The sequence below is a fragment of the Mycteria americana genome, chromosome 13, assembly GCF_035582795.1.
Source record: "Mycteria americana isolate JAX WOST 10 ecotype Jacksonville Zoo and Gardens chromosome 13, USCA_MyAme_1.0, whole genome shotgun sequence".
Lineage (NCBI taxonomy): Eukaryota > Metazoa > Chordata > Aves > Ciconiiformes > Ciconiidae > Mycteria > Mycteria americana.
The window spans coordinates 2,426,649-2,442,255 of NC_134377.1; the positions used below are offsets into that span (position 1 = coordinate 2,426,649).

The window sequence follows — 15,607 nt, forward strand, 5'->3', positions numbered from 1 at the left end:
CTGACCCATTGTCTGCCTATGCCTGTCCTCAGAGCAGGTGAAAACTACTTCAAGACAAGGTCTTGGATCTCCAGAAGGATGACTTGGCCAGGGGTCCAGAGGGATCCTTATCTAGTGGAGAAGGTAATATTCCCTTACCTGCTGATTGCCCATGCTGCATTACGCACCATGTGCTCATGTCTGCTCCTGTGTCCTGCAAGCACAGGCAGTTCCAGAGCTTGGCCTAGGCACAACAGCAAACAAACTGGTCTTTTAGTGCCCTTTTTCTGCCTCCTTGTTCCTTCAAGAGATGTTTTCAGATGCTTACATCCACATCGGACACAGGACAGGTGCAGCCGCAAGGCAGTGGGGAAGAAAGGTTAAAAGCCTTTACTGGATCAGCACAAGGGTAAAAGATACACTTTGTTTAATATTGGGATTCAGGAATGAACTCCATTAGGTTCTATTCCAAAAAACAGGTGGGTGTGAGGGTGGCAAAGGGCAATGGTTTCCCATTTTATAGTGCCCTCTCTATTTCTCCACATCTACCTCTCTCTTCCACCTTCTCCTCAGCACCCTTAGACCCAGGAATGTGCCCCAAACACGTTAGAGCCACTCTGCTCACAAACAAGGGTTAAAGCGAACAAGTGTACAGTCGACACTTTGCAAACAAGGCTCACAATCCAAAGGAAGATAATTGATCTAAGTGTGATTAAGCATCAGGTAAAGACGAACATACAATTATCCAGTCAAAGCAAGGTGTGTCTCGATCTTGGTGAATGTTGGCTCCTTTCTAAGCTGCAAATGAGCTGCACAGAATTACTCACACTGTAATTGCAAGCCACCTCAGATCCCCCAGGAGATCTCCTACTTGGGAGACTCCTTCTCCTTCACCCAGCCCTTGCTAGACAATGCTTAGACGTGTTGGGAAATGGAAAGCGCAAATGTCCAACATGCAGGCACAGAGGGAGAGCCAGTCTCCTGTACCTTGTAACATGAGCTTGGAAAGCAAGCTGGCACTAGGACACCCGTCATACTGTGGAGCATCACTTTGCATGCCAAGGTCACAGCCACCATGTTACTTCATGGTGACCTGTGTGTAACAAACTGTTGGGTCTCAAACCAGCCCAAAGCAGTGCAGGAATCTGCAAGAAAAGTCAGTCACAGCCCTCTACAGATGTGCTTTCTCCATTTCAAGATTAACCTTTCAGAAATGTCAGCCAAACAGCCACACGAAGCCGGCTGCCTTCCTGGTAGAACCTGTAATTTTCAGCCTTGTGACTATAGCTTCAGTTAACTCCTTCATTGCTCGTGTTCACCTTCCAGCCCTCTCCCAGACAATTCCAGCTCCAGGATCCTTTTGTCTGCAGCGATCTTGATGCTCTGCGCGTAGGTGACCTCTCTCTCCTGATGCACCACTTGGGATGGCAAAGTCGGAGGGCACTATTGAAACACAAGTGCTTGAAGGTGTGTTTAAAAGTGAGGGGCAGCATATTCCTAACCTGTGGTACCTGGACTGTCACTGCAGAAAGAGCAGGGCAAGACAGGATCATCCTCCCTCCCCAGAAGATGTCCACAAATCAACAACAAGGCGTGCCGCCAGCAGATTGCATGGGAATGCTCCTTGTCTTCCCAGACCTCACTCTTCCTTTATCCCTGACACCCCCAGACATCCCTTCTGTTCCTTCAGAGCAGACCTGCCACAGACTGGCCCAAGCACCCAAAGGAGACAGCTGTGTTGAAAGCCACAGTCCCATCCGAGGGTCCCAGCCTGTGACCTTGTGGGCATAGTGCTCCCTTGGCAGCATGTTCGTTAAGTGCTGCCTTGGGCTATGTGTACAGGGCTCACAGAGAAGAGAGGGGCTGTACGGTGCCAAGCTCTAGTATGTGCAGGGTAGGGCAGGGGTGCAGCACACGCTGGTTAGGGTGCAGGCATGGACAGAGGATGGGCAGGGATACAGCTGGAGATCGCCCTTAGGTAGAGCAAGTAGAGGGAACAGGGCATGCAAGGCAAAAGGAGTAGAGAAGGTAAGTGTATGCCTAAACTGGGATGCAATTCGTTATGCAGGCTGGAGGTGTGGGAAGGAAGAGAACTAGGGAATCATTCCTGCACCCTTGCACTCTGGAGGGGCAGAAAGACAGTGCTCAGAGGGCCAGGTATCCCCCTGCCCTCCCCAGGTGCCATCTCCCATCTCCAGGGGAATGGAGGAGAGGGGCTCAAGGCATTAGGCTATACACTTGGACTGTTTTAGCGGGTGTCTGGGTGGCTACAGTTCTCCTGTATCATTTTTAGGTGGAATTTCAAAAGGTGGACAACTGCAAGTGAAAACTCTAGCAGGAGAAGGGGGAACTGGAACAGTCGGTGGCTGAGGAGTCTGATGCAGGGGAAGGCGCACTGTCTGACCAAGGTGAAAAGGTTTACAAGGTTTGTAAGGCAAGGTAGCTAGGTGATGCATAATTGGACAGGCTTATTTGCACCCCTCTTTGTGATCTGAACCCACAGAGCTTAGCTGAGTAGAAGACAGTACCCCACAGCCCTTGTTACTCCTCCTTTGTGCTTCTACCCCCGCCTGGCTCCTGGTGCCACACCATCCTACCTCTGAGCCAAGCTCTGGAGGCAGCTGCCCCCAGGCTCTCTGGATGCCTAGTCCTGGCACCAGCACTTGTGTGTGGGCATTCCTCAAAGCACATCCTGCTTCCAGCTGTTTCTCAGCAAGTCCCCAAAATGTAGGCCTCGGAAGATGAGTGTTATTGCATGAGAATGTGGCTGCATTTGGCAGGCTTTGCCCTGTCCTGAGAAAAGCCAGACTCATCTCTATTCTGCCGGTGGCACTGAAGGTCCTGAAAGATCTGCAGGTGAGGTAGGTCCTGCTCTGATCCCCAGATCCCAACTTGGGGCCCATTCCGGAGCTCTGCCAGCTGCAGCCCTCCTGCTCTGGTCCTGGAAGCTCTGCATCTCAGCCCTGCCCTAGCACACCGCTTCTATTGATCTACCCATATATCCTAATGGTAGCCTTTCCCCTGTGCTGCTTCTTACACTTTGGTTGCAGATGACCAATAAAATGTCAGGAAAAGATATCTAGAAGACATCTGGAAGCCATACCTCCCTGGTACCTTTGGACAGCTGAGGCTGTTTGCATAATTAAAGCCCACACTTGGTAAACTACATCCACTTGGATCAAATGTCCAGTTAGGCCTTCCTTTGGTTGCATTTCTTTTTTTCCCTAGACGATTGTGGTGTCAGCATGAAGTATCCCACAGATCTTTGGGTGAGATGATATGGGTTACTGTACGCAGGAGAAACAGTTTCCTGGCTCATCTTGGAACAGCGCCTACACAGAAAGATGCAAACTGGGTAGGCCTTCAAGAGACGTGGTTATGACACTAGCCCTGAGTGCAAGCTGCTCTAGAGATGGTCAATATTAGGGTGACGAGCCGTAAGAGAGGAATGAATATTCAATACCATACATATACCTATGTGTAGATAGATATGGATACATACACATATCTGGCAGCAGTTTGAAACCTCTCACTAGCAGGGACAGAGCCACCATGTCTTCATGTTCAAGATGTTTGGCTCGCTCTGGCACCATCCTTCCCCCCTCCTTTCCCCACCAAGCAAATGAGTTCACTTAATAAAAATCCGTCTTTCTGCTTCCCAGGACAACTGCAGATGGGAGCCGCCTATGCAGTAAGCACTTGTCCGCTCCCGGACAGTGGAAGGAGGGAAGCCTGCGGGAGGGCTGAGGAGGATGGGAAAGCCCGCTTCACCCTGCCTCATCTGCCACCAGTGTAAACCTCGTGCTTTTTGGGTAAGCTGTTGTCCTTCCTGTGCACGGGAGAGCGATCCCAAAAGAGCAGGGGTGGGATGTGGTGAGAGGGCTCAGACGTGCAAGAGGGGAGGAAGAGCTCTCTCTTTCGGACTCTACCCAAGGGCCTGCCTTTACCAGGCTTCCTCCGGGGAACGCGGCAGCTCCGCACCAGCAGAAGCAAAACCTGGCGACGGGGCCTCGCCCGCACAGCGGGAAGGGGCTCTGCGGTTCAGGTGTCTCTCGCCGCCTCCCCAGAGAGCAGCCCGGCTCCAGGGGACCACCAGGGGACCCGCCGAGGCCTCCAGCAGCCGGCGCTCCGCTGCCTCCCGGAGGGGCTGCCAGGGCCCGGCAGCCCCCGGGGATTCGGGCCGGGCCGTGCGGGCGCGGCTGCCGCGGGAGGCGGAGGGGAGCGGGCCGGCCCGATGCCCGCAGCCGCCCGGGCGTCCCTATCCGCGGCTTCCTTTAGGTGGCACCTCTCCTCCAGGAATGAGCCGCCCGGAGCCGCCCGGCCCCTCGCAGCCCTGCCCGGGCCGCGGGCGCGCACCGCGGGGGCTCCGCCGCGGAGCCGCCGCCGCCGCCGTCGTCGGAGCGGCCCCTGCGCGCTCCGTCTGCCCCCGGAGCGGCCCCTCCCTCCCTCCATCCCGTGCCCGTCTCCCCCGTCCTCCCTCTCACTCCTCCAGCCAGTAAATCCGATCTAGGCTGATTCCTCTCACGTCAAACCACATGATCCCATAAAACATTCATCGCCTCTCCATCCCTGCGCCCCGCTCGCTCGCTCCCGGGATACAGTGCAGCAGGCTCCGCGCTCCCCGCCGCCGCCGCCGGCTCTGCCGCCGCGGGATCCGCCGCAGCCCCGGCCCCGTGCGTGCGGCGGGCGGGAGGGAGGAAGGAAGGACGGAGGGAGGAGGCAGGCAAGCAGGCAGGCAGGCAGGCAGGGAGGGGGAGCCTCGCCTGGATGCTGACTCCAGCTCGGGGGCTGCTCATTCCCCCGATGAGCGAGGGCGCCGGCACAGGGAGAGCCCCCTCCCCGTGCGCCGCCGCTCCGCGCTCGGGCTGAAGTTTTGCACGAGGATCTGCCCCGCTTTCGCAAGGATTGTACCGCTGCCGCTCGACTTTGCGCCTCCAGACGTGCCTTCCCCGACCCCTAAGATGAAGAGGGCGATAGCTGAAGGTAGGTGCGTCCCCGTCCCCCCCCCCCGCATCCCCCCCGCCGGGGCTCCCCCGCTCCCCAGAGAGCGGCAGGGCCGGGCGAGGCGGCCACGTCCCCAACTTCGCACCGCACCGGGAACTTCCCTCGCTGCAACTTTTTTTCCGCGGAGTCGGCGGGAGCGGCCAGGTCCCGCCGCGGGGGAGAGGGGCCGGACCCCGGGGACTGGGCTGGGCTGGGCAGGGCTGGGCTGGGCTGAGCGCGGCCGGCGGGGCACGGCGGGAGCCGGGCGCTCGGCCCGGGAGAGGCGGCGGGGAGGGCGCGGGGGGAGCGGGAGCGCCGTGTCTGCAGGAGCGGAGGAGAGGCGAGGCCGGAGGGGGAGCGAGTACCGGGCTGCGCCCCGGCACGGCGCGGCACGGCACGGCACGGTTCGGCTCCAGCCGCGGAGCAAGGCAGCGGGATGGAAGGAGAGCAGGGGACTGAGCCCCCTCCCGCCCCAGCCCCGCGGGGGGCCGGTCGGCCGCCCCCTGCCTCGGCTCGGCCTTGGGGTGCCCGGGCTCCCGCCGAAGTTGGAGCAGGCGAAGCGCCGCCGGGGGAAGCGGCATCCCGCACTCTCAAGCCCGCAGCCGGCGGGGGCACGGAGCGGCTGCCCCGGCGGAGGGGGCCGGAACCGCAGCGCCGGCGGGGAGGGAGAGGGGATGGGGGCAGCCCGGCTTTCCCCCCGCCCCCAGCCCGGCCGGCGGGGGAGCACCGGCTCCGCTCCCCGAGCCCAGCGGAGGAGCCGCGGGCAGCGCCGGGCCCGGCCGCCCTCGGGTGCCTCCGGCCGGGGAAGTTTGCGGAGGCTCCGGGCGCCCCGGAGGGACGGCGATTGCCGGGGTGCGGCGGGAGCGCCCCTCCCTCAGGGTCTCCCCTGCTTCGTCTCAGCCCGGTGTCCTGTAGCCAGGGGCTGGGAAGAGCTGGGGGTGCAGGGGGGACCCCCACGTCGGCTCGTCCCGCCGGGGGAGAGGCACGCAGCGTGCGGCGGGGCCGGCCTGGCACAGCCGGATCCTCAGGCTGAAACAGCCCCTTTTCATCTGCTTTGGCAGCCCTGGCGATGGTCTTTGCTTCCCGGCTGCCGGTGTGGAGGGATGGGGCTGGGTCTGTGCTGGCAGCAGCAGCCGGGGGCTGCGGCTGCTCTTAGAGCTGCCCCGCCGTACGGTCCTGGCTTGGCCATGTGCAGTCGCTCCGGGTGAAACCCGGAATAAAGACCTACATTTGGAGGAACACATGCTCTCACGCTGCAGGTTCAGACCACTTGGAGAAGCATGTGCCACCCAGGTGTGTTTGCTGGAAACCCAGCCCACGGCTTGCAATTTTTAACTGGAGTGATCGACCCGTTGTAGGAGCTCCACTGCTGTCCAGGCTGCTGGTCAAGGGAGCGTTTGGCATGCAGAGCCTCTTGCTGCATGGAGTCTCTTCCCGTGTGTGCCATCTCCAGCTTGCTTCCTGTTCCCATCAGTGACACAAATATAATCGTCTTTTTTTTTTTTTTTTTCCTTTCTTTCCATTTTGGAGGGCACTCTGGCTGATTTATTTGTGATGATCAAAGGACATATCCAAGCTCTGATCCAAATGGCACACCGCCTCCTTCAGAGAGTTTGTATCGTTTTTAAATCTGAAATGGCCAATTTATTCCTGTTTGGGAAACACCTTGGGAGCAGGTTGCAGTGATGGCTTCTCCTGCGGGCCCTTAGGGGATACTGATATTTCAGCATCCATTTGCTATGTGCCGCACCGTAGCCTGGTGCATGGGTTACCTATTGATTTGAACCCAGTGGTTGTGTGCTTGTGCACACACTGGTGCACAGACAAGCTGGTGGTGCGGGCTGTTTGTCTACCGTGATGCTGTAGGACGGCTGTCAACTGTGCAGAGCGGTATCCAGGTGATGGGTGTGGTACAGGCACCCAGGACAGCCTCTCCCTCGCCGTTCGTGATCCTGCTGCAGCACAGCACTTTCTCTACACTGTGACATTGCCGGCTGCTACCAGCATAATGTGAAACAACACAGAAGATAATGAAATATAAAAACTGTGTTACAACGGCTTTATTTATAGAACAAGGCTTTGAGGGGTTTGGGTTTGAATTATCTTTTTTTTTTCCTGCAGTTTATGAATTGCTCCTGTGAGAGGCTGGGTAGCCTGGATAGCTGGTAGGTGTGACTGTGAAGTCCTTATGAACCTTGGGAGATTATGTTTAGATGAGTGACCATCCTACTGTATTTGGACCACATTTCCCACCGTGGGCTGCCAGGATACTTCAAGTGCCTCGTAAGCCAGAAATAGCCACCAGGGGCAGTTCGACAGACAGAGCTTTCACCGGGTGTTCTCAGCACTTGCTCTCTTACTAACACGATTTATTTATATTGAAAGAGGTCTTTCCATGCTTATTCTTTTATAAAATTTATTTAAAAAAAAAACGAACACAAACCCCTGTAATATGAGAATCTATACCAAGCTCAGAGACTACTTATGCACTGATGTGAGAGCAGGTCTTTCTTTTTCTTGAGAGAAAATACCATTCATCACTGTGTTATTTTATATTTCCTTTCTGTATAATGTTCATCTTGTATCAAGGGCCACAGCATTTCCTGGGCTTGGTCCCCCCTTCCCCACCAGGCAGCACATACCTCAGACCTATAATCTGTGGGACCATCAAAGGGTGTGTTTGGAGAGGTTTTCTAAAGAGGAATATTGGGGCAAAAAGGTGGAGGTGTGGTTGCACTGCTCCGTGCCTGGGTGTTGTGGCAGTGCAGATGTCGTTGTGTCCCTGCTGGCTCTGTGATGTTTTCCCCACTAAGAGCACTAGAGAAAGCTGGTCCAGAAAATAAGTTAATTAGAAACAGCGAGAAAGCCGCCGCTGCTCTCTCCACTGCTGTGGCTTGTGGGCAGCATGCGCCTGTGCTGCTCGCCGCCAGCATGGGTAGCATGGCAGTCATGTCTTAACAAGCCAGGTCCTTCATTAATTGCCTCCATCCCCTGTTCAGATGCTCTGGGCTTCGCTTGAGTGAAAACCTCCCGGGAGCCTATGCTGTTCACAAGTGCGAAGGAGTCGGTGGCGGGAAGGAGCAAGGGGAGGAAGGGGACGGTTTGCTACACAGCTGAGATGCCTCCCTCTGCTTTCGTCTGCTACCTGCCCTGCTCAGGGGGCTTGGAAGGAGAGGGCAGGGGAATGGTTTTCCGTCCGTACACTTGGCCTGGTGGCTCGCCACGGAGCTGGAAGCTGGCAGGGGACATGGGGATCCACAACTCACATCCCCACAGATGTCTTGATAACTTTGTGACAATCAGCGTGCTAGTAAATGAAGGCTTGTGCCTGTGTAATCCTCTTCTGACACCAACGATGACTTTGGCCATTAAGCCTTCCAAAGGAATAAACAAAATGTGAAAATCCAGCAGGACCTCTGTGAATTTTCCACCTTCTTCGGCTTGGAAGCAGCAAAGGAGACTGTGAGATGGGGGCAGGGAAGGGGAAAGATGCTCTGGAGGCCAGCTTTCAGGCACACTGCTACACACCCTGCAGGCACAGCGGTACTGGCTGCGGGGAGCTGCTGCCTACCCCGGAGAGCGCAGTGTCTTCCTTCCCTTCCCATCCTCCTGAGCCTTGAGGGAGAGGAGGAGGGAGAGGGAAAATCAGTTGAGCCAGCGCCTCAGCACAAAGCAGGACAAGGAAGATTGCAAAGAGCTGAGCTCTAATCTCTGCTCTGAGCCTGCACACGGCTGCTGTGCCAGTTGCTCACGCAGCTCAGTCCCGCCGTGCTGCAGGGTGCATCCTGGTGGAGAGGCTGAAGCTGCAGTCCCAGCGCAGGATTCGCCCGGTGCATCCAGCCAGAGGTGGAACCGAAGGGAGAAGAAAGGAGTTGGTCTAATTAGGTGTGCATTCTCTTCCCCTTGGATTTGCGATGCTTTCTGCTGCTGTCACCTTCATTAAGACATATCTCTGAGTGCCAAGCTCCTCTTTTGATCTTCCTAAAGAGGTTTTTTTTTTATGCAGGAGGCACGCACACGGTGGAATAGGAGTATCCTGTACCACTGCAAAGAGGTGTCATAAGAGGCAGCGTCACAGTGTGGTGCCTGCAAGGGCTGGGGGTTGTACTAGGGCTTCTCCCTCCTGTCCATGAGGAAAGCTTTGTGCTGTGTCCTAGAGCCAGATGGATCTGTCTGGGATTTATGAGTAACAGGGTTTCAGGGCTTCTCCATCACAGACACACACAGAGGTGTGGGAGGGAGGAGGGAGGCTTGTGATCTACAAAGCCCAGCCTCTCCGCCCCTTTCATGCCTGTGGTTGCAACTCCTGGAGGTTTCCAGAGACTGAGGGAAAAGGAGACAATTGTACTGAAAAGTCATAATCAGCTAAAAGAAGCAAAGGGTGGATCCTTCCATGTTTGCACAGAGATGGCAAAGCAATTCGTACAGACTTTGCTAAAATGTGCAAACTCACCTCAGCCTGCGCTGGTATCTTATTATCGCTACCGGGACACGCAGCAGCGTGAGTTTTGGGCGGCTGATTATCCATTACAGTGGTGTTCAGTGATGATATGTAGACTCAAAGCAGAGTGGCATCAAAGTGACACAGATGTTTCCTGTGGTGTGTGTGCAGCATGCATGGAAAGGCCCTGCCTGTATGTAAGGCAGAACACATCTGCATGTGGTGTTGCACAGACTCCGTCCATATTTACTTTGCTTTTAGAGAGCTCCTGGAAGTCAGGGCTTCTGGATTCTGGTCTTGGCCCTGCTTCTGACTTCTTTGTATCCTTGACCAGGTCAATGAGCCTTTCTGTGATTTAGTTTCAGCTTTTCCAGCTCTAACGCTGGGAGAGTGATGCTGAGTTATCTCCCGAAGGACCCAGAATATGCTTAAAGGTCAGCTAAAATGTGGAGGTCTGTGCAATTGCCGATCACTTCTTTAGCAGTGACACGGTGTCAGGTGACAAGACCGATGATATTCTCCTTAGGAGTGTTGCTGCATCAACAGCAGGTTTGTCTCTCTGGTCTGGCCTGCCTTCCTCACAACCTTTGCATTGTAGCTTGGAGCTGATCAATAGCCCCAGCAGATTTTACAGTATTTATTGTCCCTCTCAAGTCTCTGCTCCTGGAATCAGGGGATTAGAAAAGTACTTGAGTTTTATTTTCTAGCCTTCCTGGTTGTCAAGAAAAGCAGAAGTATTACACAAGCATGTGCAAAACATTGAGGAAATTGGAAGCAAGAAAGTACTCCAATGCTGTGATTTTTAGTACGGTTTCTTGGTAGCTCAATAGTATGAGGCATCAGCCTGATGACTGGCAAGTAGCAGCCTGCAACCCTTCTCCCCCAGACAGTCAGCAGTGTTGGGGTCCTCTCTGCATGGGTCAGGCAAGGCAGGGGTTACAGAATATTTGCTTTCATAAAATCATAGAATAGTTTGGAAGAGACATCTGGAGGTATCTAATCAACCTCCTGCTCAAAGCACAGCTAATTTCAAAGCTAGATCAGGTTGCTCAGGGGCTTGTCCTGTCAAGGATGGATGTAATCTCCAAGGATGGAGATATGCTCTCCTCTTCCATAGATCAGACTTCTTGGCCTGTCTGGCCAAGGCTGCTCAAGCCCTTTGTCTCCTGGCCTGGGTCAGGACCATGAGTGGCCCATGTCCCTTTGGCATGGTCGGGGTACCTCTTGTCTGTCACTAGGCATGGCAGTGGTGGAGCAGGAGTGGTGGTGCACATAGTGCCTGCGTCCATGCTTGATGGGAGTAAACGGTAGTCCCTGTGAGTTCAGGAACAGGCGTTGAGGGAGAGACCAAGGAAGACCTGAGAGTGGGGATCAGAGTCAGGGTCCCTGGCAGGGACACTCAGGAAGGCAGCAGACACTTCCAGACATTTCTGTCTTGTGCCCGTGTGTTTGCTTTTCTGACTGCATTTGGGGATGAAGCCCTTGGACGTATTTGCTGTATACTGGTTGCAGCTCTCCCAGCATGGTGTCCCACATCGATGTTAGTTAAAGCAGAACTTCCCAGAAACGCTTTAGTCCTCAAACACACCCTGTGCTGGAAGCCTTTCCTGGACACCGTGCAGGGGCAGAGACCTCTCTGAGGACATGCTTTAGTAAGCCCAGAATCCTGGAGGTGCTGGTGGGAAGGGTCCTCTGGAGGGTCCAGACTCCCACCCTGAGGAGGGCTATTGCTAATGTCACATCAGGTCTGCTGTGGCTTTCTCTAGCCAAGCTTTGGAAACCTCCAATGATGGAGACTTGCTGGTCTTTCCCAGTGCTGAAGCTGGTTAAAAAGCTTTTCCTAATGAACCTCCCAAACTGCAGCTCTTGGCCACGGCTCCTTGCTGCATCATGTGGCCTCACAAAGGTGTGTTTGGCTCCGTCATCCTTATAACTGCCTTTGAGTTTTAGATTGCCCCTTCACCTCCTCTTGCTGGACCCAACTGTACTAGCTCCCTCTTACTTGACCTTGTAGGACATATGCTGTAGGCTTCTGACCATCTGGCTCACCCTCCACTGAACCTTTTTGGTTTCCCCACACTAATTTTGGGCTCAGGGGACTCGAGGCGCAGCCTCCCCCGTCCTGAGTGGAGAGGGGCAGTAACTTCCCCAAATCTGCTGTCCACACTCGTCTTAGCACAGCCCAGGGTGTAGTTGCCGTATTCATAGTAAGAGCAACCATTTGCTCATATTCACCTTGGTGTCCGCCATAGCTCCCAGGCCGTTTACAGCAGACTGCTGCTCACAGTTTGCAGGCTGGTATTGATGCATGGGGTCATTCTGCCCCAGGTGCAGAACATTATGCACTTCTTGTACCAAGTGAGTACTTCTTAATACTGTTCTTCTTTCACTCATTCAGAAAGCTTGGACATTTAGGTAAACAGATCACAGAATCACAGAATCGTATAGGTTGGAAAAGACCTTTAAGATCATCGAGTCCAACTGTAAACCTAACACTACCAAGACCACCACTACACCATGTCCCTAAGCACCACATCCAAACGGCTTTTAAATACCTCCAGGGATGGTGACTCAACCCCTTCCCTGGGCAGCCTGTTCCAATGCTTGATAACCCTTTCAGTGAAGTAAAATTTCCTCATATCCAGTCTAAACCTCCCCTGGCGCAACTTGAGGCCATTTCGTCTCGTCCTATCACTTGTTACCTGGGAGAAGAGACCGACCCCACCTCTCTACACCCTCCTTTCAGGCAGTTGTAGAGAGCGATGAGGTCTCCCCTCAGCCTCCTTTTCTCCAGGCTGAACAACCCCAGGTCCCTCAGCCGCTCCCCATCAGCCTTGTGCTCCAGACCCTTCCCCAGCTTCGTTGCCCTTCTCTGGACACGCTCCAGCACCTCATGCCTACCTAGATGCCTACCTGCATATGAATTTGTTTCTTTACTGTACTGAAGTGTTATTTAGCAGTGGGTCAGAAACATTTGAAGAAGTCCACGGTTCCCATCCTGCACTTGGCTTCTCCAAATCACCCTGCTGAATGGTTGTTCCCCGTGCTGCTGCCCAAGTTCCAGTCAAGGCAGCTAAGGAGAAGCTAGTCCTTGACATGGGTTGCCTTCTTCCTCCCACCATCAACATCCTTAGGTGATCAAAGTCCTGTTGCCAAATGATACTTGTTTTGCTCTTTACTTTCTGGAGTTGACTCAGAAAAACTTTCTTGTCCTGCATTTCTGTACTTTATCCAGGGAGGTCTCCATGAAGGTCTGGAGAGTCTTTATTGTCAGCTATGCTTTGATCCCCATCCACAGCTGCAATTCCACATGGAGATGAAAAAAAGGCCCAGAGAAAGCAAATTCAAGTACACCAGTAGAGTGAGGTTCACTGCCTGGATGGGAGTTTCCAGCCCATCACAGCTTTGCTCCATCTCGTGGGAGTTCGACACATTCCCTCAGATGGCTCTTTGAATCTTGTTGCCTTTTTAACAGTTGTGCTTTCTTTTATCTCTCTGTGTTGCACCTTCCGCTCGAAACAAAGGAATGTTTGCATTCAAATTTGATGCTTTCTTTTCTTCCCTGAGTGCAGGGGATAATTATAGTGCCTTGCATGGACTTGTACTAATTGATCAGTTATTAGTGATAGTGATAATTTACGTGATGGTTTAGGAAGAAGCGGCACTTCTGCCGTAGAAGTGATGCTCTAAGATAAGAGTTCGGAATTGCTTGCTGATGCGTCAGATTCTCTCCTGTGTGCTGCTCATAGGGGAAATGGGTTAACTTTTTTTGTTGTTGTTGTTAAGAACAAATCTTTTGCAAGAACCATCTGGCTGCTAAATTCTTCTCCTGAAGCTGTGCAGTTTGCCGGGAGTTCATTTGCGTCTTTAGCTACTAAAGAGAAAGTAAAAGTGACTGATTAGTCTAAGACTGGGACCATTCACATCAAAGTGACAGATTTTGTGAGCTGGATTTGGGAAAGTGTTTAAAACTGGTGTGTTTTCATTAATTTTTGAAGACTGTGGGCAGAACTGTGCTCTTGACACTCCAGCACAGTCCTCGACTCTGCACTCTGCATCGTTATGGCAGAATGAATTTTGTGGCTGTTAAAATTTGTGTGTGCTTGTTTGATGACTTCAAATGATTTTAATTGTGCATCTTTCTTAAGGCTGTGAGTGATGATCAGAGCCACGTACAATACCCCACGTGCTTAACACAGCAACGTGCGCAGGGAAGAGATGTGAACTCAGTCTGACTCTTAAGCAGGAGGGAGGAGGGAGAGGAAAAGAAAAAATCTTTGGAGGCCCCGAATTCAGCTTTTCCTGCTTCCAGGCACCACGGGGGGCTTTGTCAGAGGCATGCCATCAGCTGCCGGGCAAGTCGAGATTTCAGAAGCCTTTTGCAAGTGCTGGTGTCAGGCTGTGAAGGCTCCATACCCTCCTCTGACAAAAGGCATCTTTTGAAATCCTGAGAGCAAATACTGAGATTGTTAGCAATGATTTGTCTCTGCGGAGAAAAATGATCACCTGAAAGCCACCAGGACCTTTAGGACTTGCACATCTCCACGGCATCAGCACGTTTTGAGGGGCGGTGGGAAGTCGCAGCGCGAGCAGCTGGGGAGCAAAACCCTCTCCCTAGGCGCAGGTCCCTTCCCAAGTGCACACGTCCAGCATGGATCGGGCTGTGATTAATGCTTTCCGTGCCCGTGCAAACATGGTTAGCTTTGGCTTTACACTAGAGGGCTGTCTGTCCCTTTCCCTTCAGAGAAAAGGCATGAGTCTGTGCGCTGGGAACGCTCTTGTCACAATTTGACAGCGGCCCGTTTTGTCAGGTGTGTAATGTGATGTGGGCTTGTATTTACTGCTCACCGCCTCTCTTCGTGCTGCACAAGAACATCCGTGTCCTGGTCTGGAGGGCACTTTGAAGCTGTCTGTCTTGGGTGAAGTGAAGCCTCTCTGGTTTTATCGCCAGGCACTCTGTCCTCCTGCACAGGTCAGTAGCCTTTTTGCAAGAACCAGCAGGCTTCAAACTGGCGGTAGTCTTCCCCTCCTGTTTGTTCAGGCCACTTTTGCTGTCAGGAGTAATAGCACCGAGTGTTGGCGCAGGGGCTCACTCTGGGTTTCCAGGAGCGTGGCATTTTCTGCTGCTGCCCTGTGCTTTTGAGGAGCTGCAGCCCTGAACATTTGCACATCCAGTTCTGCAAGCTGTGGAGTGCACCCAGGCGGGAGGTGCTTTGGAAATGGCGACCCTGGGGGCAGGACGAGGGTCTTCAGTGTCCTAGGGCTGAGCGAGCTTTGGCAGCTTTCGTTCCGTAAGCTTGGGTGGGATGGCTTCCTCTGGCTCTTCTGCTAACAGCAGGGCTGGGACCTCTGTGGGGACCTTGGCCACCGTGAAGGCCAACTGATTGGGGTCCACACAGGGACTCATATCACAGGTTTGTTTAATTCTGTCCCCACTCACCTTTGTCTAGACTGGCTTTAATTCAGGTGAAGATGAAAGTAGCTGATGTTTGCCTCTGCTTAAGAAACTTGGTTTGAATTCAGACCTTTCCTTAAAGCGGTATGGCTGCCTGGAGAGATGCAACCACAAACACAAGCCCCTCAGTGACTTCCAAGTGCATTGTGCCAGCTGCGTTCGGGGCATTTCTTTCCATTCCTGGATGCCTGTGCAGTCAGCGTTTGGCTTGGTTTGGGCAGAAGCAGTGTTAATTGAGAGCAGCCAAGTCCCTCGGCCTTTGCTAACAAGGGGCTGCTTCAGCGAGCAGGGCTGGAGGTAGGAGGGGATGCAGCGGGGTGGCCGGGAGCCAGCAGAGGGGAGGCACCGGTGGGAGGGAGAGCGGTGCCGGGCACCCTCTGGGGCTGCGTCCTGCACACACTGAAGTGCAGACATCGGTTCTTTGTCAGCAGCTGATTTATCAAGTCCAGGGACTTCTCTCCCTCCCTCTTTCCTCAATTTGCAGCTAATATATCCTGAAGGGAGGGGGGAATTAATAATGGTAATTACAGCAGCGCACAGTCCTGAGTGGTAGCGTTAACCACATGCATAGTGATGGGTGGTGGGAGACTACTCTGCCACAGGGAAGCTGGGCGTGGAGATGGCCTGTTGGACCTGCTCTCCGTCCACCACCACCCATGGGCTGGGACAGCAGCTGCTGCCAGATGTGAGGCAGGAGGGGAATCGGCAGCGGGAGCAGGTTGAGGTCTGCTGTCACCTGAACTCAGGGC

General features: G+C 54.0%; 1 protein-coding gene across 1 annotated transcript in view; it reads left to right on the plus strand.

Moving 5' to 3' along the window:
- Positions 1–4,797: 4,797 nt before the first annotated feature.
- RTN4R (reticulon 4 receptor) overlaps positions 4,798–15,607 on the plus strand; it is a 79,078-nt gene continuing 68,268 nt past the window's right edge. Inside the window, exon 1 of the mRNA XM_075516378.1 lies at positions 4,798–4,962. Within this exon, the coding sequence (XP_075372493.1) occupies positions 4,941–4,962 (22 nt within the window). The 5' untranslated portion in view covers positions 4,798–4,940. The remainder of the gene's footprint in view (positions 4,963–15,607) is intronic.